The sequence below is a fragment of the Microplitis demolitor genome, chromosome 8 (assembly GCF_026212275.2).
Source record: "Microplitis demolitor isolate Queensland-Clemson2020A chromosome 8, iyMicDemo2.1a, whole genome shotgun sequence".
Classification (NCBI taxonomy): domain Eukaryota; kingdom Metazoa; phylum Arthropoda; class Insecta; order Hymenoptera; family Braconidae; genus Microplitis; species Microplitis demolitor.
This window is the reverse complement of record NC_068552.1, coordinates 14,277,114-14,303,378: the sequence shown is the minus strand read 5'-3', so window position 1 is coordinate 14,303,378 and position 26,265 is coordinate 14,277,114. Positions and strand designations below refer to the sequence as shown.

At 28.5% G+C, this 26,265-nt stretch overlaps 3 protein-coding genes across 6 annotated transcripts in view; 2 read left to right on the top strand and 1 right to left on the bottom strand.

The window, feature by feature from the left end:
- Positions 1 to 534: 534 nt before the first annotated feature.
- On the bottom strand, positions 535 to 14,961 carry LOC103573233 (long-chain-fatty-acid--CoA ligase 4). Of its 3 annotated transcripts, XM_014442047.2 has the most exons (10): positions 14,415 to 14,961; positions 14,025 to 14,227; positions 13,807 to 13,917; positions 9,856 to 10,007; positions 7,609 to 7,963; positions 6,341 to 7,105; positions 5,935 to 6,247; positions 5,585 to 5,848; positions 5,229 to 5,504; positions 535 to 1,174 (listed from the first exon to the last, which is right to left on the bottom strand). In XM_014442047.2, exons 4-10 carry the CDS (start codon positions 9,873 to 9,875, stop codon positions 1,020 to 1,022), a joined length of 2,148 nt encoding a protein of 715 aa, XP_014297533.1. In that variant the 5' UTR covers positions 9,876 to 10,007; positions 13,807 to 13,917; positions 14,025 to 14,227; positions 14,415 to 14,961; the 3' UTR covers positions 535 to 1,019. The 3 variants fall into 3 exon arrangements, with proteins under 3 accessions (XP_014297533.1, XP_053597432.1, XP_008550449.1); XM_053741457.1 differs by lacking the exon at positions 9,856 to 10,007; XM_008552227.3 differs by lacking the exons at positions 9,856 to 10,007; positions 13,807 to 13,917; positions 14,025 to 14,227; positions 14,415 to 14,961 and adding an exon at positions 8,462 to 8,764.
- LOC103573231 (uncharacterized) overlaps positions 3,414 to 26,265 on the top strand; it is a 118,353-nt gene continuing 95,501 nt past the window's right edge. For both annotated transcript variants that reach the window (XM_053741459.1, XM_053741458.1), the window contains exon 1: positions 3,414 to 3,859. The gene's annotated coding sequence lies outside the window, so the exon portion shown is untranslated. The remainder of the gene's footprint in view (positions 3,860 to 26,265) is intronic.
- LOC103573232 (uncharacterized) lies at positions 15,715 to 18,021 on the top strand. The gene is made up of 2 exons (XM_008552225.3): positions 15,715 to 16,044; positions 17,307 to 18,021. The coding sequence occupies exons 1-2, from the start codon at positions 15,956 to 15,958 to the stop codon at positions 17,935 to 17,937; spliced, it is 720 nt and encodes a 239-aa protein (XP_008550447.1). The 5' UTR covers positions 15,715 to 15,955; the 3' UTR covers positions 17,938 to 18,021.

Here is a 26,265-nt window from a genome sequence, read left to right as displayed (position 1 = left end):
AATAATTTTATATAAATTATAAATTGTTAAAAAATACTAACGAATTAAATTTTTTATTTTAATTATTCTGAGGCTTATAAATATCAAAAATTATTTCATTATCAAATAAAATTTAATTCTTGGATTTATTTCCTTCACTAATTTGCATATGAAATAAAAAAAAAAAATAATTTTATTGATGAACAAGAAATATCAAAATAAATAATTTTCTAAACTTCATTATAAGGCTTACACATAAAAACAAAATTATTTTAACATTTACCTTCACTTTTTTTAATGACATTAATTTATTAATTTACATAATATACTCGTTTATTTTTTATTTCTTCTGAATAAATAACCTTGAAAATTACACTTAAACTTATCACAAAATTATTACTTTTTTTATTTTTTTAATTTACCTACTAAATTCCTGTAATGTACAATTACTATTTACTCTCATTAATTATAATCCAAACATTTAATAAATACTAATAATAATTTTATAATTATTATCAACACTAATTAACATAAAAAAAAATCAAATCAAACGTCTTGAGTGATAAATTTAAGTTTATTAACAAAAAACAAACGAAAAAATTCCAAACTCTATTACACGATTGTACGATTGACAACGCGGAAGACTTAAATAATTATGTTTAAAAAAAGTTATAAATAACAATATTCATCTCATTCTACAACGAGGTATCAATAATTTAAAACTGTGCGTTATAAAATTATCCGGGTATCTGTTGAAAAAAAAAAGTAATAATTACTTTCGATGATTGTACACAAAAACCATGAGGCTGTACTAATAAATATAGACAGACCTCATGGTATTATGTCTTTAATATGTCATCCACTTCATATATTATCATAGCACCTTTATATAAATATTCTGTTTGTATTTCCAAAAAAACAAAAGTGGTAATAATTATTTTCACTTTATGAAATTATAATTTTGTTTTATTGATACTTCTTATGAAGATTTACTTTGTTCTTTAAATTTAATGCTTCTTGAGCTCCGAAGATTCAGTAGATCACGATGCATACATCCGATTTATTTCATGCTGATAACGTTCTTGTACAGCTTTCCTTTTGACTTTAAAAGCTGCTGTAACAAGACCCATGTCTGGTGACCATTGTTCAGCACATAATTTAACAGCTCCAGGTATTTCAAACCTCTGAAGATTGGCTGAGAAAAAAAATTTAATTAATTAATTTCAATTTATAGCTTGAAAATTTATGATACCAAACTTAGCCGACCTCTAATTATTTTTTAATTTATTTAAAAACGATAAATCATAAAAAAAATAAAATATTTAGAAATTTCCACCTATCGCTCTTTTAATTTTCTACAGTTACATATATTTAGTTTTTTGTAATCGATTTGTTGAAAAATTATCCGAAAATTTTTAATTGTCTACTAACTTTAAAAATTAGTGTGAATGCAGCAGACATCAGACAAATTTAAAATTATAAATAAATAATTAAAAAAAAAAATATTTGTAAAAAATGCACTTATCAATTTAAAAAGTGTTTAAATTTCCATTTTTTTTTAAATTTATTTTATTAATTATTTACTCTATTTATTAATTGTTTTAAATTTTACTGATATCTGCTACATTCACACTTATACTTTAGGATCATTTAAAATTACAGACAATTTGAAATTTCACTTTCATTTTTTTTTTCAACTTTTGAAAATTCGAGATTAGAAACACTAGGGAGTTTAATACAAAACAAATGTTTTTGAATCGTGAACAAAATCAATTAATCTCTGTACAAACTAATCGATTTTTAAAAAATTAATCGATAGTTAATAGAACGCGCGCGCAACTTCACTTGGGTTTTTAGTTTATTCTCTAACGAACAATGGTAATTATATTGATAATTGAAAAAATTTTTAAAAGTACATTATAAAGTGTTATGTGCCACGAGTATTTAAAATTTAGTGTCTAATAATTATGTTATACGTCAAATAAATTAGTGAATAAGAATATTTTAATAAACAATCTCTTTTTTTCGAATATTAACAAATTTACATGAATCATCAGACACAGTCGGCGGAAACGAATGATTAGGTTTTGTATTGATAATTTTATTTATGAATCTGAATAATACATTTATTTATGTAAATTATTATTCAACAAATACATTTATTTAATAATTCATTGAATTTTTAAAATCGTTTTCAATATTGGAACATAAGTATCAACTGTAATTTATTCCGTATCTATAGAATTTTTAAATTAAATTTCTATTATTAATTCAAATAATATATTAAAAATTTTTAATTTAAAAATAACAAAAATAATTTTTTTTTCTTGTGTCAAATTCAAATGAATATTCAGATCGATAATGAAGTCGATTTTGTTTTTTAATTACACGAGTAATTGTCTACGATAAGTCGATTACTTGAAATTCATCGATAGATAATAGGATGCGCGCGCAACTTCACTCGGATTTTTAGTCTATTCTCTAACGGTCAATGGCGATCATGTCGGCAATTAAAAAAAAAATTTAAACGTATATTTAAAGTGTTTTATGTCGCGAGTTTATATAATTTAATGTTTTATTGTGTTGTTGTTATGTGAAGTGATTGAGTGAGTGAAAATATTCAAGTGAGTAGTGTTTTTATTCAAAATATGAAACCATTGACATTGATCTTCCGAGGTAATTGGCGGGAACGAGTAATTAGCTTTTGAATTAATAATTTTATTATGATTATGATCGTAGCAGAAATTCGTCAATTTTTATAAATTTCAAATGAATAAAAAAAAACTAAATAGAATAATGCACGCTTATAGAATTTAAAAATACATATGCGCATTTTTGATTATTTTTATCTTTTTAATTGTTTATTTAATTAATTTATAACTTAAGATTTGTCCCATTTCTGCCGCATTCACGCTCATAATTTTATTTATGAATTTTGAATAATTTATTTATTCATGATACTGTAATTTTTTTCTTTTTTAAATAAATTACGAGTTATTTAAAAATATACATAGAAATATTTGTAAGTCTTTCGTAGAAATTTTTCTTTTAACATAGAGTTTATTTTTTCAAAAATCAAAAAATTAACGGTTGTTTACAACTTATAGTATATTTATTTATGAAAATTACTCAACAAATATTTTTATCTTATCAATAGTTGAATTTTTAAAATTAGTTTCCGATAGACAAATACAAGTAATACCAGCAATTTATTCAATTTGTAATGAGTGTGAATGTAGCAAACATTAGAAAAATTGAAAATAATTAATAAATAGAGTAAATAATTAATAAAATAAAATAAAAAAAAAATGCGGATTCAAAAAAATTTTGAAATTAATAGGTGCATTTTTAATAAGTATTATTTTTTGAAATTATTTTCTATATTCATTTATAGTTTTAAATTTGTCTGATGTCTGCTACATTCACACTCATTAATTTGTATTGATATAAATTATATTTAGAAAAAAAAAACATTTAAATAGTAAAAACAAGGAAAATTTTTTTCCATTTGAATTATTAATGAATATTAAATTTATATAAAAATTAAATTCGATTTATCACTTCTTAACTCAACGAGTAATTGCTTACAATAAATCGATTATTCAAAATCCATCGATAAATAATAGGATGCGCGCGCAACTTCACTTGAATTGTTAGTCTATTCCTTAACGGTCAATGGCGATCATGTCCATAATTAAAAAAAAGTTTTCAAAAGTGCATTTTAAAATGTTATGCGTCGCGAGTTGATATAATTTAATATTTTATTGTGTTGTTGTTATGTGAAGTGATTAAGTGAGTGAGAACATTCAAGTGAGAAGTGTTTTTTTTTTCGAATATGGATTTATGGACGTCGATCTTCAAATGTAATTAGCGGGAAAATGTGAGTAGTTTTCATATTAATATTCTTATTTATAAAAATATTGAATAATAAATCTTTCTATGCAAATTGCCACTTAACACATATTAAGCATATAATTTATTGATTTTTTGAAAATAATTTCCCATAGCCGAACAAAAATAACGCCGGTAGCTCGTTTAATATTTAAATTATAATTCTTGACGCTAATTATTGATGACTGCTTTAAAGTCGAATACACAACCGTTCAATTGTCATTAAAATATAAATCAGAATCGATTAACCTCTAATAATTAATAAATAATGTATACAATTTAGTTCTTCAAAAAGAATGTTCCATTATTCATTGGCGGGAAATTTAAAAAAAGTTATCTTTGGGCTTTTTACGTCACAATTTAAAGTCTTTGAAAAAAAAAGTTATTTGAATACAAATAAAATGAATTAAAATGAAGATTTTAATAAATTTGACTTGAATAAATTTATCAATCAAGTCGAATTTTGTAAAAAGTTAAATAGTTTTAAAATTGCTACTAATAGAGGAGGAGGGGGCAAAACGGGGTACTAAGGGAAATTCTGTTTTCAGGGACTCAAATACGTTAAATCTTTTTTTTTATGATATTCAAAGTTAATAAACAAAAATTTTCAGCTGCCGTTAAAAAGAAAAAATTCATTTTTTGCGAGCAAAATGGGGTACCCCCTAAAAAAGGTGAAAAAAAATTTCTGGATATTAAATAAATTTAATAAAGTTAAATTTTCTTGTAATTTACATACAGAAAAATTACATTCCACACAATTATTGGATGCAAAGGAAGAAAAAAAATTTTTCAATAGTTTTTATCATGAAACAAAAGTAATCAACATTATTCGACTGACCCTTTCAATTTTTGAAAAACTTTAACTACCGACTTTAAATTGTCAATTTTTTATTTGTTAGTTACTATTTAATATCAACTTCAAAGCAAAAAATTTAAGTTTGTTTTAATTCCAAAAAAGATATTTTTAACAAAGCAATTATATATTGCTTAAAGTAATAGGTTAAAAAATTATTAATAGTTAAATTAATTTCAAAGTTTAAAAAATTAAAAATATCATCAAGTTGATCATTGAAATACATCTGGAATAATTTGATACTCTAAGTTTTTTTTCTATTGTAAATTGATAAGGAAAAAAATCAAACTTCATGCTATTTTTTTTTACAAAAACACATTTTTCTGAAAACGGTGAAAAAAAAAAGAGAAAATTCAAAATGAAGCTCATTTGTATTTACAAAAGAGATTTTGGAATGTTTAAAAAACATTTTGATAAAAAAAAATTTTTTTTTATAAAATTTTAGGGGTACTCCCTTTTTGCCTCCCTTTCTACATTTAAAGGAAAAAAGTAAATATAAACTTACATTTCTTGGCATGTTCAATGATTTCTTGCAAAACAGCTTTTTCTATTTGTGGATTCTCACAAAGCTGTTCAAAATTGTCTGATGGTACATCAAGACGATTAGCTATTTCTTTCAAATGTACTGCATTGGGTACAACCAATGCCACAGTATAAGTCTTATGAGGATCACCATACACACAAATATTTTCAATTAGTCGGCAGGTTTTTAATTCAGATTCAACTTTTCCAAGTGATACATATTCACCAAATTGTAATTTTACCAAATCTTTCTTACGATCTATAAATAAAATAGATTATTATTAATGAATAATTAATAAACTTAATAATCAGCATTAAAAATAAAAAATGATAAGTTACCAATTATTTTAAGGCAGCCATCGGGAAAAATTTCCCCAATATCACCAGTTCTAAACCACCGTTTACCGTCTTTGTAGAAAAAGTCTTCTTTAGTTTTCTCCGGTATTTTATAGTAACCCTGAGACACATTATCACCGCCAATTATTATTTCACCACGTGGATTAGGAGTGTCAGTAACTCTGTAAGAACCTTCTTCCCAATTTTCTAGTCTCACATCACAACCAATAGCTGGTGCACCAACTCTTCCCGTGGAACGGTCGTAATCTAAACATTTATCAAATTTTCATAAATAAGTTATTTTTACAACAATTAATAAATAAATAAATAAATTTATTTATAAAAATACGTACAGTCCATAACACTGACTGACGAGCAGGTTTCTGTTAAACCGTATCCTTGAAGTACTGCAGTGCATAGACAAATTTTAACTTGAGTATGCGTTTCTGGAGTAAGTGGAGCACCACCTGACAGTATAAACCTCATTCGCCCGCCAAGAACTTGTTTAGCTGAGCTAAATATTAATCGATCGAAGAAAGGTGTCTCGAAGCCGCGTTTTGTCCACTTGAGTTTATATTGATAAGCAAATTTAAAGATGGCCTGACTAAATGGTCCTTTTTTTTTTACTTTCTCATTTATTCCTTTGGATATACGGTCAAGTATTAGCTAAAAATAAAAAAAAAACATTGAATTTTCTATTTAATTTAAAAATTCAAAAGAGTAAAATATAAATTTAAACATCAATATGGAAGTACTTACTGGTACAGCAGTTATACATGTAGGACGTAGTATAGATGCATCACCTTTACATCCTCGTTGAATTTTGCTACTAGAATCAATCATTGTCAATGGAGAACTGTAACCAATGGGTACACCAGCCAGTAAAGCAACACATTCAACAAGAAGTTCAAATACATGTGCCAGGGGCAAGAAACCGAGAAAAACATCATCTGGTCTAGTCTCACAGGCGCTACAAGATGCTTTAATATTGGCAAGGATATTTTTATGCGTCAGTATAACTCCTTTGGGTACACCAGTTGAGCCAGATGTATACATAATAATAGCTGTATCATCTGTTTGTGGAGCAACAGACTCAACATTGGACGAGTTACCCACTTCAATAACATCTGAAAATGGCATTAAACTGACTCCTTCTTTGAATCCAGTTGTGTCTGTTGGTACCAACTGATCTTCCATGTAAATAATACATTTAACTTCAGGGGTCATTGACAATAGATTTCGGAATTTAGGTAATAGTTCATGACTCGTTATCACGGTATCGACTTCTGTTTCATTTATCCCGTGTGCAATGGCTTCATCCCCCAGTGTCGTGTAAATAGTTACGATAGATAGACCTTGTTTGAAACATCCTTGTGCTGCAATCATCCACTCAGCTCGTGTTTCTGCATATATTACGATGTTTTTTCGTTTTGTTAGTCCACGTTCTTGCAATCCTTTTCCAAATGACGTTACCAATCTTTCAACGTCTTTGTAACTCTTCCATTTATAATCACCCATATTGTACTGCAATAAATTATCATACAATTAAACTTTTAATTTTATTAAACAGTAATTAATACACCTGAAGATCGCAATGAAAGAAAAAAATTGAAAAGTAAAATATCTATTGAATGACTAGATTTCTCAAATGGTTCGCATATAGATGTTGGTATTCTAGCCGAAAATTTGAAGCCACCCCCAACTTCCGGAACTATCCCTTAAGCAGTTAGATTACGAAACTAAAGTTAGCCGACGTCCAATAATTTTTTGATTTTTTTTTAAACGGTAAATTATAAAAAAAAAAGTATTTGAAAAAATTGCACCTGTAGTTTTTTTTAATTTTCTACATGTGCATATTTTTATTTTTTATTTTTTTATTAATTAATTTGCTGAAACAAAAATCTGAAAATTGTGAATTGTCTGCTAACCAGGTTCATGTCAAATTACATAAATTTTTTTCATTTTCGTTGCACGAAAAAAGTTCCGATCGTCAGGTACATAACCATTAATTGTTGTAACTGAATTACCTTTTTAAAAACTCTACCATTGGGTTGAAGTTCATTTTCTTCACCGAGTATCTGTCTTGTACCTAGACATTTTTTATCTCCATGAATTTCGGTAGCATAACGTAATACTTTATCAACAGTATCTATATTAAGTCGCTCCAATTCAACATGAATCGGTCCTGGCTGATCAACATTTCGGTACACAATCGAAGTTTCATCTTTATAAATTGGTTTTGCACGAATTTTTCGTGATAATTTTCTCTTTTCCCATGGACGTTGGAGAAATAGATAAACTGGGAATGTCAATAAATCGTAAACATACGACAGCGCTTTTAATGCCGTGATAACTCCGCTGATCCAAAAACTCTCCATTTCTCTGTCAATTAAATACAATAAATATAAATTTTATTATTTTTAAAAATTAAATAGATACCGATAACAAATCAAAGCTTTATAATGATAAGTAAATAAATATTTAAGAATAAATAGAACAAGCACAATATATAATCAATTATTTAAATCTATTAGTGATCGTCATGCTAAAAATATTCAAGATACATTAAAATTTTACTTTGCATAATAAATTCAAATTTATTTATCGTTTTTACATTTTTTTAATAATTGATAATTATTCTTTTTTAAAAAATAAAATGCTTGAGTATGATAAAAAAATAAAAACGATAAATAAAAAAAATATTTTCATTACGTAGTAATTACTTAATAAATGAATAATATTTAATTAACTAAATTATCAATTAATTAATAGTACTTAATTAAACACACGGATATTCAAACAAATACTTATAATAATAAACTTATGCAAATATTTCCTTTCACTAAAAAATGACATATTAATTTTTCATTGTTAAATTACCTCAGTACTCCACGAACTTTTTTATCCGCAATTTCAACAGAATACGAAGTTACTTCATTTGACATAATTAAATGTCAATTAAATGGTATTCTTATTAATTAAACGCGTATTTATCAATTCACGATTATGAATTTACACAATTCTTTAAAATTATGTAATATTACTTTATATCACTAAAAAATTAAAATTGGAGTTGTTTTTTAAAATAATTGATTATAAGTATTAATTAGAAAACGAATGGAAAAAAATTTTTAAACTAAAATAATACTGAAGAAATACGATCTTCTTACACCACAATGGATGTGGTGACTGAATTCAAAAATTGAACTAGACATAGGTGAGATCGCCGAGAGCAATAATGATAGGTCGTTATCGCATTTGGACTTTGCACGTGTGGTTTAATGTTATATATATATACATATACATATATTGATACACATATATTACATCAACTTGGAAATATACAGAAAAGACCTTGTCAAACTCAAACTACTGTCCACTCTCTTTTCTCGTGATCTGTTTAATTGTTTAGATAATATTAACTACTATTTAAACTATTAATTTTTTTCGTTATATATATATATATATATATATATATATATATATATATATATATATATATATATATATATATATATATATATATATTTGTCTTATAAAATCCTAAAGTTCAATCGGTCGCACACAAGACTTAAAAAATAATTCATTAAGAGATAAAAGTTTGATAAATTTTTAACGAAAATGATACGGATTATTGTACATAAATATAATACATAATGTATAATATTTATTGTCTTATTTATGACATCGATCTATAATATTCGATCAAAAGAACTTTGACCAAAATCTTTTATGCAAATTATACGCGTATTTTTTTATTTATTATCGATACAAACTTCGAACTTTGAACGTAATTCGATCACGTATTAATTTGTTTTATTGTTTTTTCTTTTACGTTCAATAAATTTGTAATAATAGATCATTCGAATATAAAATCTCTATAGATCAAGGTAATTTTGATGTATTATTTATTATGACTATCGTAACGCAGTCTAAATTTAAAAAACTAGAAATGAATTTTTATAAATATAAAATTGTTACAACTTATATAATAATTTATGAGTACTAATATTTCATACTTACAATAGGAGAGATGAAAAGAAATTTTTTTAAAAGTGAATGAAAGCGTGATTGATAAGAGCATAAGCGGTGTTAATTAAAATTATAAATTAAATTGCAAATAGATACATGCAAGTGATAGTAAGCAATAGAATATTTTAATAGATAAATTATCTATCGCAATTAATCAGCAATGATTACTAATACCGACAATTGATCATACAATGCATAGTAACAGCATTTTATATGACAAATTAAAATTGATATCGACTCACAATTTGTCGTCTACAATCATGGTGATGGATTTTGATTTGTATGTATTTTTAGATTGAAATCTTCGTTATTAATTCTTGAGTAACTCCTGGTAATTATTATTAGTGGTATTGGGGTAATCACACGCCAGGTTATATTCTGTTTTTTTTTTTTTCTGTAAAAAAAATTTATCCAAAATCTATCTGGTGCATATCGTTTAGTAATAACGCAATTTTCAAAATACTTAAAATATCATGCTCGTATTTAAGTAAAAATCAAACAAATTTTCAAATAATAACAATTCAAAAAATATATGAAAATCGATAGACTCGAAAAGCTTGTATATAAATAGAAAAAAAAGATTTCTTAGCACAAGAAAACTTTTACATTATGAAATAAAGAATAAAATTTTCATGGTCCTGAAGTTAACCAACAATAAAGAATTTGCGGATTTTTTTTTTTCAATAATTCAATTTGAATAAAAACCAAACTAAAAATATACATAAGTAGAAAATCGAAAAAAATATAGGTGCAATTTTAAAAAAATTTTTTTTTTTTTATAGTTTATTGTTTTTAAAAAAATCCAAAAATTATTGAACGTCAGCTTACTCCAGTATCATAAAATTTTTTAGGGCAAGTAAAATTTTTCGCGCCAAGAAATCTTTTTTTTTCTGTGTATATATGAATAAATTAAACTGACATGCTCGTCACAACACAAAACAAACTTCTGTGTATCAAATTGCATCTACACTTCTATTAACGATCTTCATTGATCAAGATTACTGCATTGCTCGCACTTTGCAACAAACCAGACTTTAAAGACCATCATCATTATTATTATTATTATTATTATTATTATTATTATTATTATTATTATTATTATTATTATTTTTATTATTATTATTGTAATATATACATCATGTATGGTACAATTATATCACTGAAGAAGAAACGCGAATATATATTCACTAACAATTTAATGATTGTGCCAGCAAAACGAATCATATACTCAAGTATATGAGTTATTTATTCAGAACTTATATATATGTGTATATATTTTGGCTGACATTATTGAATTAAAATAATAATAATAATGTCAACTTGACATAATAATTTTAAAGAAGGATCTAGGCAAAGATAAAATTTATAGATCTCGAATAATAAAAAAAAATGTCAACCTTGTTATCGATTACTCAAAGATTACTATTTTTATTAATATTATCATGATCGAAAAGAATAATACGTTAACAAATATAACAATGTGTGAACGACAACGCTATTTATTCATCAAAATATTAAGTACAGAGTCCAATCGGCTTGTTAGCACTGAAATTTTCATCTCGTCTGTGTGATAAATGTTTGCAATTCGCTATTATCCAATGGCAACTGAGGAATTTAATTGAATGTTAAACGAAACATTCATCAAATTATTTATATATATATATATATATATATATATATATATATATATATATATATATATATATATATATATATATATATATATATATATATATATATATGATGACGTATGTTAACGTCAGCTTCTGGTTACTGACCACGTGTTTTTCATTGTCGATTTTAAATTTACGTCAACAAACTTTGGACTTTGATTTCATCAGACACTACGTTAAAACCTTCAAGCATTTCAAGGTAGAATATACTAAAAAAAACTTCAAATTAAAGTTTATTATTAGATACACTTATTTATTTTAATAGTTATTTCTCAATATAAAATAAGCCATTAATACTATCACTCAAAATTATTTCTCAACCTTTGTATCAAGTCTTAATTTCGTTTTAATATTATTCAAGTTTCATGGACAAATAATTTTTTCATCTTTATATCTTTTACAAGTAAAAAAAAGAAAAAAAAAAGAGTTCTAAAACTCGAAGAGTAACAACAGGAAGTGGCTGATGTTTGTATGAGGGTAGTAAAGGGAAATAACTTTGAACATCAAGACATATTACCCAATGACGTCCTGCATTTGATATGTGAACTACACGAGTGTAAAACAGCTAATGTAACCCGTATCACTTCCCTGGTCATTCGTTCATTATTATCTTACTTACTACACCCTCCCACATGATACTTTACAACACACTCACACAACACTCATAATATTATATCTGATCGTAAGGTCAAATTCGCTTAAATAACAGAACAGTTGCATTCCTAATGCACTTAACTTTTTTTTCTTACTTGATTTAGTAATTTTTAGTAGATTTCTTATAAAAATCTGGCTATTGCATTTGTCCTCATGATGGAATTTTCAAAGAATTTTGTCATAATCTAACATAATCTATTTAATAGGTTCCAAAAATACTATGTGGTAAAAAATGTATAAATGTATGTATATATGGGATATAAACCGGCTTGTGGATACGATAGCGTCTACAATTAAAAACGGGTTCGAATGAAACTTAACATACTTTTTTTTTGGGTAAAAATCTAGGTCAAGTTCGAAGATGAGCGAAATCGGTTGGTTAGTTCAAAAGTTGTGGGAGTTTGAATTTTTTTAAATTAATAGAAAAAAAATCATTTTTTTATCAATTTCTTTACAAGTAGCTTTTGAATGAAAAGCGTTAGCTCATTTCTGTTAAATCTATCTGATAGCTGATGAAATCGATTATTCAAATAGATTAATGACTAAAAATTTTTGAAAAAATTTTTTTTATGGCTTCCACTCTCAATATCGTTTGAATGATACGTTGCAGGTAATTTCCGTTAATTGAATCTTGTAGCTAATAAGAAAAACTTCAAATCAGAATACTATGACTTTATCTAAATGAAACTTGGCACATCGTTCAAGTTAATACTTAAATTTTAATAATTTATTTAAACTGTTATGATTCACAGTTTAGATCGTGGATTTTTAAGGGTGCTTACAATTATTAAAACTTTTAGCTGATCAATAATGAATATATTACGAGAAATCTACTTCGATTTCGGCTGCCGATGACCTTTTTTTTATTTTAAAAAGCTTTGACTATCTCCTAATTATTTTTATCACTTCAACACCTGCTTGTTGTTGGTATAAAAAAAATACTGCAATGAATAATGCAAAGAGATTGTAAACAACGATTACAATCACCTGAAGACATACGAATAACAGGGCTAATATATAGTTCACAAGTCTATGAATGAATTCTAATCGCATAAATGACATGAACTTACACAATCAATTATTATAAGTCTACTATACTACATATATATATCTTATATGTGTATGTTTAAAGTTTATTATTATTATGTAGTATCGATGAAAACAGCTGATAAAAATTTCATTGACTAAAATATACACTATTGTATGTAAGTATATGATATTATGACCCCAACGTAATTACTAATTTGTTTATCAATTAATTAACAAGTTCTGGTATCTATATACTAATTAATCATAATAATTATACAAATGCATAATATATTTTTTTGAAAAAAATAAAACCAAGAAATGAGAAAAGTTATCAAGAATAAAATTACTCAATCGATGAGAAAAATTTAAGAGAATTATTAATCATGTGATAATTTATTATCGATAATAATATCAAGAAAAATAAAACAATCGTCCGAAGAATTTTTTAAACATACATGAGGAAAAAAAACGTAAATAAATGCCATTATTTATTGAGTCGTGGTGAGCAAAAAAAAGTAGAGACCAACTTTAACCTTGTGAATGGATTAATATATTTAGTATAGCGAGATATGATTGATTACCATCACCAAATAGTTACGTAATAATTTATAAAGACACGTGTGCAAGTTGAGGACGTTAACTCTGTTATAATATTTTGATTTAAATATTTTTAAATATACCTGGGTATTTTTAAAAGCGTAATAAATTATAGGTTTTTTTTTTTTATTCCCACACCGTCACTATAACTATCGGTAGTTAATAATAGAAAAATAAAAAAATCCGTGACAGATAATAAAAAAAAAAAAATAATAAGTAGAGAAGCAATATGGAGCTTACCCTTTACAGAGTAAGTAGGTCTTTCCAAATAAGTAAAGTTGGATTTTTCTTTAATTCACAACAAAAAATAATCCTTGATCTTTCGTAAACTTCTCAGCCTCGTAATTGAAACTGTAAAGAATATCAAATAATTTATCGTTAATGAGATCATTGACTATTAACAAAAATTAAATAAATATTAAATTTCATATTCATAAATTAAAATAATTATTTCAAACCTTTAGACTCTTTTCAGTCGGTAATAAATTTATTTTATAAATGATTAATTTTTATAGCAGACAACTCTCTCTCTAATGTATCAACATTTACTGTCTCGTTTGTTACACAGAATCAGGTTAGGTGAGATTGTACGTATAATTTTTCGAGTTCACCAGATCGTGGAGTCTGCCAACTTTGACCACGTGACAATCACATCGAAGATCTTTTATTAAAAAAATAAATAAATAATTAAATTTTAATTTATACTAAAATGCAAAAATATACCAACAGTTCAATGACATCCTCATTAGTTAATTAACTCATCAACTCCATAAAACAATTTTTTTACTTTTTTTACATGACAACTAGTAGCTTACATCACAAATTATAAAATAATTTTTTGAATTTACCTTCTATTCGAAATTCTTCAAAGCGAAACTGTCACTTTATTTACTACGTTTTGTAGTATAAATAAATAAATAAATATGAACAAAAAAAAGTAGTTTTTAAATATTTAATATATAATTTAATTAAAAGTTCTACGCTAATTCATAATAATTAGTCACTGGCACAGTAAATTTTATTTAAATTTTTATCAATGACTGCGGCCTACTGTGCGAAGTTCATTTGACATGATTGAATAACAGTATTAGATTTACACGTTACAGGATAGACATTATGTTAGATAATGTGTAGATTATATTTATATTAAAGATATTTTTTTATATATTTTATAGTACACTGCGTTTCAAAATAACGATGCGTATACACTAGACATGCCAGGGACACTTAATACTGGACATATCTTTAAATCTATCAATGTATATAAAAGTTACACTAATGTAATGTGTGATCAGTATGAGTAAAATATATATATATATATATATAAATAAATGTATATATATATATATACTATAAGCTTTAGCAGCTGTAACTTCTAATGAGAGCCTGTTTGATTCGTCCCCAGAACAAAAAAACATATACAGACTGTACATGTGTATTAAGTATATTTATATATATAAATATATACATATAGATATAAACCATGAGATGAATACTGCGCGCGCGAATAGAAAAAAAGAGGGAGTTGTTTTTTAAATTAATTTTTTTAATTGAAAATTAATTATTGAAATGAATAATAATTAATTTTTAATATTAAAAGTACATTGCATGTTAGATAATTTATAATTAATATAAATTTATGTAGTTATTAATATTTTATGTAATTTTTGTGATAAAATGTTGGGAGTAGAATAATTTTATAAAGATAGAATTTGAATTTAAATATAATGAGAATTGATAAGGCCCATTGATAATTTAAAATTTATAATTTAAATAAATATTACAAATCTTGGATACATGGTACATTTAGACCAATCACTGATGAGTATTTTTGAAGTGGGGGTGTGGCGTGATCTGCCATAAATGACGTCACGAACTCTGTAAGATCGATACGGAATTTGTTTTTTTTTTATCAACAATTTGTTACCACGTGTTATTTATTATTATTATTATTATTGTAACTATTTGGTAAAATATTATTGTTATTATTATTTAATAATAGTAATAATAATAAAAATTGATAATGAGCCACCGCAAAATACCCGAAAAATGAATTTTAAACGCGCATTATGTATGGTTGTAAAAAATTACACTTATTGAAAAAATTTTTTACTATAATTTATGTCTTTTACATATCGGTAACGTTGATAACGTTTTTAACAACTGTGTTATCATTTGCTAGTACTGGTAATTGGTGACATCTTTGAGTAGAAATGTCAAACTATAAATTTTTTGATTGATTGATATTTCGGTCGGTAATTAAAAACACGTGCCATGTGGTTTGGTATTTTTTTTAGTTTATAAATTAATTTTATAAACGTTTGGCTGTAATTAGTGTACTAAAATTTTTATAATTAAATCTGTGATAGTTTTGATAAAATAATTAATTATGGAAAATGTTACGCATTTGTGGAATATTACAAAATTTTTGTCTAAACACAAAAACCCACAAGCTAATGAACTTCGCAATTATTATGTGTAAGTATTACTTTAATTGGTTTATTATGATTAATATTATTACAACTTTTATTGTTATTTGTAGTTATTTATACACTGTAAAAAATTTTTAGTGTGAAAATGGTTCCCTATGACTTTACACGGTCTGCTCGGTGTGAATTAACGGTGTGAAATTTTCTTGGTGTAAAATATCAAGCGGTGAAAAGCTGCCTAATTTCAAAACACAGTAAGGGACAAATTTTTCAAAATTTATTTTTTAGTTCTTTTAGTTCCAGTGGAGTCTTGTGAGCAAGCATTTAATTCATATTTCAAAAATTTTATTTTTGTCAGTTACTGTGTTTTGAAAGTGGGCAGACGTGTACTTTTAATACGGTCCCAAGCGACACAGAAAAAAATGTTGACTTTCTGTTAAATTTGAAAAGACAATTTGGTATTATTAAATTTTGGATTTAAGTTAAACGATTGTTAACTTAAATTCAACATAAACGCAACAATTTTTTTTGTGCCGCTTGGGGTGTGATTTCTTTCACACCATTCAGTGTTATTACCTGAAATATTGTCCGATAATATTATTTGTATTTAAAAATTATCAAATAATTCATAGGTTACAACACTAGTATTTCAATATTATTATTGATGTAGATTATTTTAAAGTAAAATTCAAATACCTAGTGTTAAAGTAAACGAGTTTCCCGTGTGAAAAAAATTGTTGAAAAAAGGTTTGAAGAGTGTTGACTTTTCTAAACTTCGAAACGTGAAACAATGATAAACTTTTTTAAAACTTTTGAAAATTTAAGAGAAAAATTCTGATATTATTAAGATATGCTAAAACAAAAAACATTCAGGAATAGTTCAAAATCAGTTTTTTTTGAAACTATTTTACACTGAAAAAAATTATGAAATCCAGCACTATTAATGGAGGATCAAAAAAAGTTTTCAAATGATTCAAAAACGATTATTTGTAATATTAAATCAATTTTTTTTTTTTTGATATGTTAAGAAGTATAAAAATCGTTAGAAGAAAGTTTGTCATTGTGTTACGTTTTGAAGTTTAGAATAATTAACACTTTTTCAACGATTTTTTTTTTTACATGCGTTTAAAGAAAAAACTTATACATTTACACCATTGGTGATGTGAACGTTCTAATTCACTCGGTTCAAAATTTAACACCGTGCGTGTGTTTCACCACAGACTCCAAATTTTTTACAGTGTAGTTGATTTTAATTAGATACTTGTGTTGGTTAAATCAAATGTATAATTAAAATAATTATTTAATTTAAAGACAATGCTGTAAAGAATTAACAAGCGATGGAGAATTACCAAAACAAATTTTTGGTACAAATACAATGTGCTCTTATTGCGGTTCGTTATGGAATACAGTAGATTACAAAGTAAGATTGATCCGTGGAAAACCAATACCGAATTCGGTTAAAAAATTGATTAAAAATTCGAATAATAATTTACAATTGTCAATGTATCAAAGTAGACTAGTACGTAAATGTATGAAGAATCGGTTGAATAAATTGCTTATAATTTGTTCGAATTGTAAAAAGAAAAATAAAGTTACGTTAAATAAACCAGATCGATTAAAAATAGTAAGATCAGAAAATATGACTGATAAAACACCGAAGAAAAAAAAGAAACGGATTAGAGATAAAACTGCTGGTTTATTGATAAATACTCCGAATGTAAAAGATGATCAGAGGGTTGGGATTAAAAAAAATGACATTGATACACCTAAATTATTAAATTCCAAAGAGAAGTATAAAAGAAGCAATAATATTAATAATGCTAACGCATCCGGGAGTAAGCCGAAGAAAATAAATATTTCAAAATTGAAGGGAATAATCAATACATCAATTACACCGTCCAGAAGAAGTAGCCTTCATAATTTTTTAACTGAACTTGGATAATTTATTTGTTTATCATTATTTTTTTTTTGTATTTTTATAAGTTAATAATGTAAATAAAAAAAATATTCTTATCTTTCAACTTAATGAATATTTTATTGATTATTTTTTTTGTAATACAGAATTTTTTTATCATTTATCGACAGAAACGTTCTGAAAAAAGTTCGGAGTAAGTTAAGTAGATAGCGCAAGTAGTCCAACTGTGTGTAGAATTTTGAAATAAATATTTAAGTACCCGTATCCTAAATTAAGAAAAATCTATAGCAGATTTTTCATTAAACTTTTTTTAAATTTATAAATTTTATTAAATAACACTATAATTTAAAAAATATGTGATTTATGTTTGAATGTGGTTTCTATCATTTAAAAAAAACTTACAGCCATCAACTCTTTTAGCCGTGCGATGTGCAAACGTGTGTATACAAGTATTATATAAATTATAAATAAGTCTCAAGATAACAATTGTATGTTTCCATGTAATTGTTGCTTATTTTTTGTCAAGTCAAAATTTGATTTTATTGTTGACAAAAAAAATTAATTAAACTTTATACAGAATGTATGTTTGGAAAGATAAATATTTCTGCTGAAGTTACGTCGTAAAAAGACGGTGATAAAAAACTACAGATACTATGCGGACATTGCGTATTAAAAATAATACTACAATATTTATGAAGTATAAAGTTTGCAATTGAATTTTTCGCTGATGAACTGAATTTGACAATTTTTAGTTGATTTAATTTTTAAAAAAATATATTAGATACTTCCTAATCTTGTGTGTTGTTATGTCTGAGATATTTTTATCTCGCTGATTGTAGTGTGCAGTATTGAAATAAACATAGACTCAGAGATAACTGCGAAAATATTGATCAGAAAATCAATGGAAATATTTTCTGACCGGTATATAGGATAATAGTATATATTTATCTTATCAAATATAGAACACTAAATCAGAGCAGTAGATTATATTAATACAGGCAAGGTTGTGTTCTAATTTTCGGCTAGTAGATGATTATAATACCCCTGAACCATAATCGAAGATGAAGGCAGGTCTGTATGACGCATTTATGCCTTTATATCAAGTGATATCTCATTTATGAGATTGAACCTGTGGGCTATATGATTATTGTCATTGTAGTCGTTGTTGTTGTTGTTGTTCTTGTTGTTCTTGCTCAGTTATATTCACTATTTGGATTGTCAACAAGTCAAATATATTGTTGACAGAGAATTCTCCGTCTTGTCTTTTCCATCTCCCTGTATTTGTCGCGTAGTGATCTCATTTGCTCATTATTACGCTGGAGTAAACAGAACAGGATCGAGAGACAACCTGACGTCATTGTAACTGAAGATATTGCTTGAATGTTGAAAGCCAGTCACATTCCACCCACGACAATCGGCGGTAAATTTAAATAAAGCAGCAATATCACCACCATAAGAAAACCTATTAGATGCGTGTATAATAAAATATTATAACAAGATTTACTTTTTCTCAATCGATAAAGTTTAACAACATTAATAGAAAAAATAATAAAACGATGTATGATAAATAATATCTTTTCATTCTTTGTTTGAATAGCTCATAAAAAGCTTCATCATCATTAAGCTATAAATACATACATTTATGTACATATTATTATGTACAAGAACAATAACCCGTAGATCCAATGAAAAATGATTAATTATAATCTATACGGATGAGTAAATATTAAAAAATATAATAAAATAAAATTAAAAAACAAAGTCAATCAAGTACATTGACGATTATTGAAGTTAAACTACATGAGACAGAAGTACTTGGTCCCGTCTCTTACTGGTTTGAACCTCTGTTGGCCGGCTACATGAGGACAAGACATCATGATGACGAAGGGCATCGTCGAGGACGCTGAGGGTCGGTACCCGGTTGAACGAGTACCTGCGTCCAAGGCAATAGTGATATGGAGGCAAATCCAATGGAAGCATCAGCAGCAACAGAACAGAGAGTGGATAGGAGGTTAGGTACTAACAGCAGTAGTGGAGGGCCGCCGGTAAGAGAGAACGGTGAGACCGGTGGAGCGGCTATAGAGACGCAGAGGCAGACAAGAAGAGACGACCGCTTGAAATCCCTCTTCTTCCCGCCTTTCCTGCCTGCTTGCCGCCCGTCCGCCATGCCACTACGAGGCAAGCGAACGTACAGCTAGGCCGGCACGGTCCTGTAGCCCATTTGGCATTTCCCCAGCTATAGCGGCGGTCCTGTAGCCCATCGTTGTTATCGTCCCGCAGCTGCATAAAGTCGGTTCTCCCTGTCTCTCCCTCCAATCCCCTTGTCCCGCTCGTCTACCGCCCGGCCCCTCATCCCGGCACTACCAACTATATGTATGTACCCCACTTCGACCCTCGCGCGCGTTTTCTCGGTATTCCCCTCGCTGTCCCGCAGTTCCCCTATCCATTTACCCACACTTTACTCCGCATTCCCCTCGAGTACCTATCCATTAGTCGACGTTACCTGGCAAGCAACAGTCCCCACCGCTCAAACTGCTGTCGTAACCTATAGGTTTATCTTTGTCTTGTGACATGAACGCTACCTACAGAGACGCTACAGTACTATCGTTATTTCTCCCACCAGTACATGCGACATAGCTTGCAGCATAGAGAGTCGTTAGTGCCGTCCTTGTTTTCCTATTGATTCCCCGTGCCCCACCATATTTCCCCCTATCCCACCCTGCCGCAACGATCACTGTACTTGCTACTCTCTTGCTCGCTTGCTCTTTTTCTCTCACTCTCTCAGGCTGTCTCTTGTCCTCTTTCTTGATGTCCCGACCGCGCCTCGTCCCCTCACGATAACCTTGGTGGAGAATAACCCGTCGTTCAATTCAAGGAATTATGACGACGCTCTCACTCCCTCTCTCTTCTTACCATCTCTAGCGATCTTCTTCTTTTCCCGTTTCTCCTCTTTCAATGTGAGAGAAAAAGAAGACTCACTCGAGAGAGACAGAACGACTATAAAGTGAGACACCCGATACTGTCGCGCTGCCAGGGACATTCGAAAGGATCTTGCTTTAGCTTCAAACTGCTTCGTACATTCTCCTTTCGTCCTCACTCGCTTCCATATTCCCTGATTCATATTGCTAACCAGAGAATATCGTTAAACAGGGTGAATAGGGGACTAGTAACGAAGCTCGGCATCCACATTCAGGGGTTAGAAATGTTGTCCTCTGTTTGATGAAATTGTGTCTCTACATTGCATATATGCTTCCTCTATGCTACTATTCCATCCTTTCTCCCTCTCTATCTATCGTCTATCATCATACTCGATGCGATGTTGAGTATATGTACACGTTGTATATAGAACAGGTGGATGCACCATCGTCATATCACACACCGATCGTATGCGCAAGTGCTACACTATTTGGAGGTTAGGTTCAGGCGCTTTGGTTCCCCGTTGGAGAACGCACACAAAAGACCCTGTCATGTTGAAGAGGATCTATTCTATCCATGTTCATTAAATTTTATCTGTTCTACTCTCTTGACAACACGGTGTTACCCGTTTAAATAATACCTTTCATTCTTTCCCCTTTTTTTTTATAATACATTTATCCGCGGCTTTCGCGGTTGCATGATTTAACTCATAATTTTTATAATACCCCATACACTGATATATTACAGGGAATTATGCGGTATTTTACATCTAATACTTGTTGAATACCCATCATTCAATTGAACAAGTGTTCAAGATTCAATAATAAAATAATTAAAAAATAAACCTGTATAGATATAATTAGTAATATATCATTGTCCTTATTGCTAATAATTTTTCATAATAATAATCATAATAATAAAATTTAATTATATGAAAATTATTTTTTGATTGCTCTAAAAGCAATATAATCTGCAGTAAATATATCAAGTAATCTATATAAAATACAATTTAGCACTTTTAGTACGTATGTAAATTACTCCACACCTTTATTGCAGACGACGTTGGAAGCTATTGGTGGTTCTAAAAAAAAAACCGGCCTCGAAACTCCTACAGTAAAGGGACTTGTTTGAAGCAGGTCTTAACCTTTTGGTTTAATAAAAAATCCAATGCTTTCACTCCTGGTATCTTTTCAATTTAAATATACTACAAGTGCAACTTTAAATTTCATTTTTATAAAAAGACTTGAATCATCATTAGTAGAGAACGAATTACTTGTATATTAGCGCAAGGTCAAGATGAGTTATTCAATTATTCCAGTGTAGAAATACTCAATAGACAGCCACTGCAGCAGCATCACCAACGACTACTTGATGAAACTCATCGGATTAAACTTATTGGTTAGTAATCATGAGAACCAAAACCTATTGCGCAGCAGCCACTATACTATACTTACACGTCCTTACGTAAGGTGACTATAAAGATTGCGTCACAATTCAACATTGTGATGTGTCAAGAATTTTTTTTGGACTGTCTGAGAAGAAAAAATTCAAGAGATAAAATAAAAAAAAAAATAAAAATTATGACAAGTGAGAGTGAGAAGGAGAGAGCGAAGAAGATGGAGAGATAACTCTTTTAGATCTAAAATTTACTTATAAATTCTTAGCTAGTCTGCTTCATTCATATTTATTACGTGATGTATTTGTATCTGTTTATTTTAACAAGAGAATATATGTATACCCAAAAAAATTCAAGGAAATCGTAGTATGTAAGTTAATGGCTGAATAATAAGAACGAAAGTCTTGTCTGTTAAAAAAAAACGCCAACATTCTCTAGGTTGATGCGAAAGAAATGTACAGAGTGCTTCCGGTTCACGCGATAAACTCTTGGAAATATTTACCATGCTCTACTGGGTGACTTGGTCGTTGTCATTGTGGTTGTTGTCGGTAAAACAGTAACATGTATACAGTGACTTTTGAATGTGAATAGATAGATCGTGAAACTTGAAATAAATGGCAACGACGACGACGACAAGAAGTCTGAGAGGATAAAAAAACTCTTATAAGGGTACGGCATCCGTATACGGTCGGGGTAGTTTAAGGATGCAGAGCCCCCAAGAGGCAAAGGAAATTTTTTGCAGAGTTTATTTGTGCTCGTCGTCAAGAGGGCGCTTTTTTTCATGATACCGTGTGTGGTATAGTGCGCAAAAGGCGAAACCTTTGTGGACCCTATTTTTTTTCGCCACCAAAAAATAAAAGAAAAAAATAAAGGAAAGAAAATTGAGAGTATCTTAATAAAATCGGCGAATAAATTTTGTTAAAATTGCAGACTTTATTAAAAAAGCTTTTTTAAAATAAAAAAAAAAAGTAGGCATATAACAATGAAGAGACTTGAAATTTTAATGATTACATAAGTATATACACCTTAGGTACTTGATAAATTAAAAATAAAAAGTAAAAAATGAATTTATCATCAGATAGCGGTAAAATCATCTGAGAATTTGAGATGAGAATCGCCGCAAGTGATAATTAATTTTTTTAGAGTACGAATCTCCGGAGAAATATCGTGAAATTTCCACGCCGGGTAATATCATCGTAGTGTATAAGAGCAAAGAGAGAAAGCACTGGTGAAAGGCAGAGAAAGGGAGACAGAGAGAGAAGGAAAAAGCCGAGTAGAAATTCTTCCCTTAACGTTGAGGGCAAGAGAGAAATGGAGTCGAAGCGACGGAGAAGAGACTGAGAGAGACGGAGTACAGTGTTGGGTCGAACGTAGTGGTCTCGGGGTAGAGAGCGAACATGGATCGAACGTAGGGTGGTTGGTGCTATAGAGAATACACTGTGAGGCGAAGAGGGATGAAGAGAGCTGGATCTCTACTACCCTCGGTAGAGGGTGTGTTCCTTCTCTTTTACAACTTCTCTCTCTTTCCCTTGCTTTCGTTCTCCCTATCTATTTCTCTTTTTATTGTGCTCTTAACTGTACTCTATTTCTCTCTCACTTTTTTATTTTCTTCTTTCTTCTTTCTTTGTACTTGGTACTTTTCACTCAGAACGTGGCGCCCACCTCTGTCTACTTAGAGACTGGGTGCTTTTTAACAAAACAAATGCTTTTTAAAATATTAAGTGTTATTTAAATTGATATAAATCAAATGCATAACAAAATCTGGAACGAAACATAAATATATTAATTGTATTTTTTTTAGGCAAGATAAATTTATGATACATAGTTTAATTGACTCATTTTAATTTTGACCAAAGATTTTATTTATATTTTTTCGTTAAGTATTTTAAAAATATTTTTGACTAATACACATAAATAAATGTGTTAATTGTACAAAAGATACTATGAAGAGTTAATTAATTACTGAGAGTTCATTGAATATCATTGAAAACGTGATAGTCAATTTTATCATTAACCCCTTAATTGCTTCCACAATCACATAAACTGTTCGCACTATTTAATTTGTTTACAGCCTTGAGACATATATACATAACACACTTTTTGTTTCCGATTTTTAATTGCTCCCCTGATTGTCTACCATATGTGTTGGATAATTAGTCACAGGCAAGCGTTTTTTCTGTTCTTTACATTTTTATTATTCTCTTTTCAACATCTCAATTTTTCGCAGCATCATCACTCTTTTCTTTTATAATATATTTTATTTTGCTTTTAAATTCCCAATGGGTTTTCACACAGTTTTACACGTGATTTATTTTATTTACTGTTTACTTTTTTTTATGTACTTGCAACTGTGATCTTCACTTCAATGAATCTTTAATAATTGTCGTAGTAATGATCAACAAATACAAAAATAGTTTTTCTATTGTTCATTCTGTAATTTTTTTACAAAACATCCATATGTACATTTTATTTTACCACATAAAGTTTTTAAATTTCCGTGCATACATTTATCTTCATACTTAAAAAAAATGTTTCAAATAATTAGTAAAAATAAATTCAGCGAATTAAAAAAAATACAATACTATAAAAAAATAAAATTTATTTAATTGCATATCAAATAGTCGGCCATTAATATTTGCTTTTTAAATTAATACATAAATATACTCACAGTTAAATATTTATAATAATCTTTATTCAATGTCATCAATTTGAAATTCATTTTTACATAAAAACAAACTATTCAAAAGATATTTGTAGTGCTCTACCGTATCGATAGCATGTCTGCATACAAAGCATACAAATATCACATAACTCTGACATCCGTGGGCTCAAGGTCGATCATAGGGTCGTAGTCTTCCCACGACCCGTGATAGTCGCAAGAGGTGCTTTTGCAATGAGGCATACTTTGTAATATCATAAGCTTTTATAATCGTCAAACATTTTAAATATCATCATCATCATCATCATCAACATCATCATCATCATTATCATTATTGCAATTATCATTTTAATATCACCAGTCATTCTTATATACGATATTTCAATACAAACATTCTAATTATTCTGATCAACATAATTTCCGGTGAACCAATTTTTATGATGACTCTTGAGCTAACTCTTTGACATTAACGTGCGCAAAAGAGGTCCCCAAGTAAAGATGACTCGGTGCTATCTTTGCACGATGGCTACGTATAACCACCACATAACACACCACGGCTGTCACTATAACCAACATGAAGACGAGGTGGACGGTGTGGGCGTCACGGATCGGCTCCCAGCAGGAAGCCGTGCCTACCTGTCTCGAGTATATACGCTGCTATTTCGCCTTTACTTTTATCTATTTTATTTTCTCGCCATTTTTTTTATTCTTCTTTTTTACTCCTTCTTTCTCTTCATATATGTATATGATACATAAATATATATTTATATACGTTGCATTACAACGTTTCTTAGACTCTCTCTCAGTGTAGTCTCTCTTTCTCATGACTTAAAAAAGTTTATTCTCAATGATAACTTTATAGGTCCAACATTGCAAGCCAGTGGAAATTTTATTGTAATGACCAGTGTGACGTTGCAGAAATAAATGTTAATGGAAGATCTGAAGATATTCTTTACCGATGTTTGCTTTGATTTTATTTTTTTTATTCTTATAAATTTAGTAGCATAGCTGCTCAAAATTACATCTCTCGATCACATATGTTTCTTTTATACGCATATATATATAAGTATGTACTGTGTGTGTATATTATATATGATATTGAATGTAAAAAAATCAGGATCCGGGTTACTGATCCAACTCCAGTAAACAGAAAAGTGCTAAGTGTCAGGAGAGTATAGGTAAGAGAGTATAACTTCGTCGGTGGGCCACATTGTGGAGAACCCATACCACTACTACGCATTGAAAGTAACGGTTAAACTCCTACTTCTTTCGCCTGGAATCGTCCTACTTGCTACCATCGCCGTCGTTATACCACGCGATCCATAGAGAAAGATCTACTTGCATTGCTTTAGGTTAGGTATACATATATTTTCTAAACGGTATC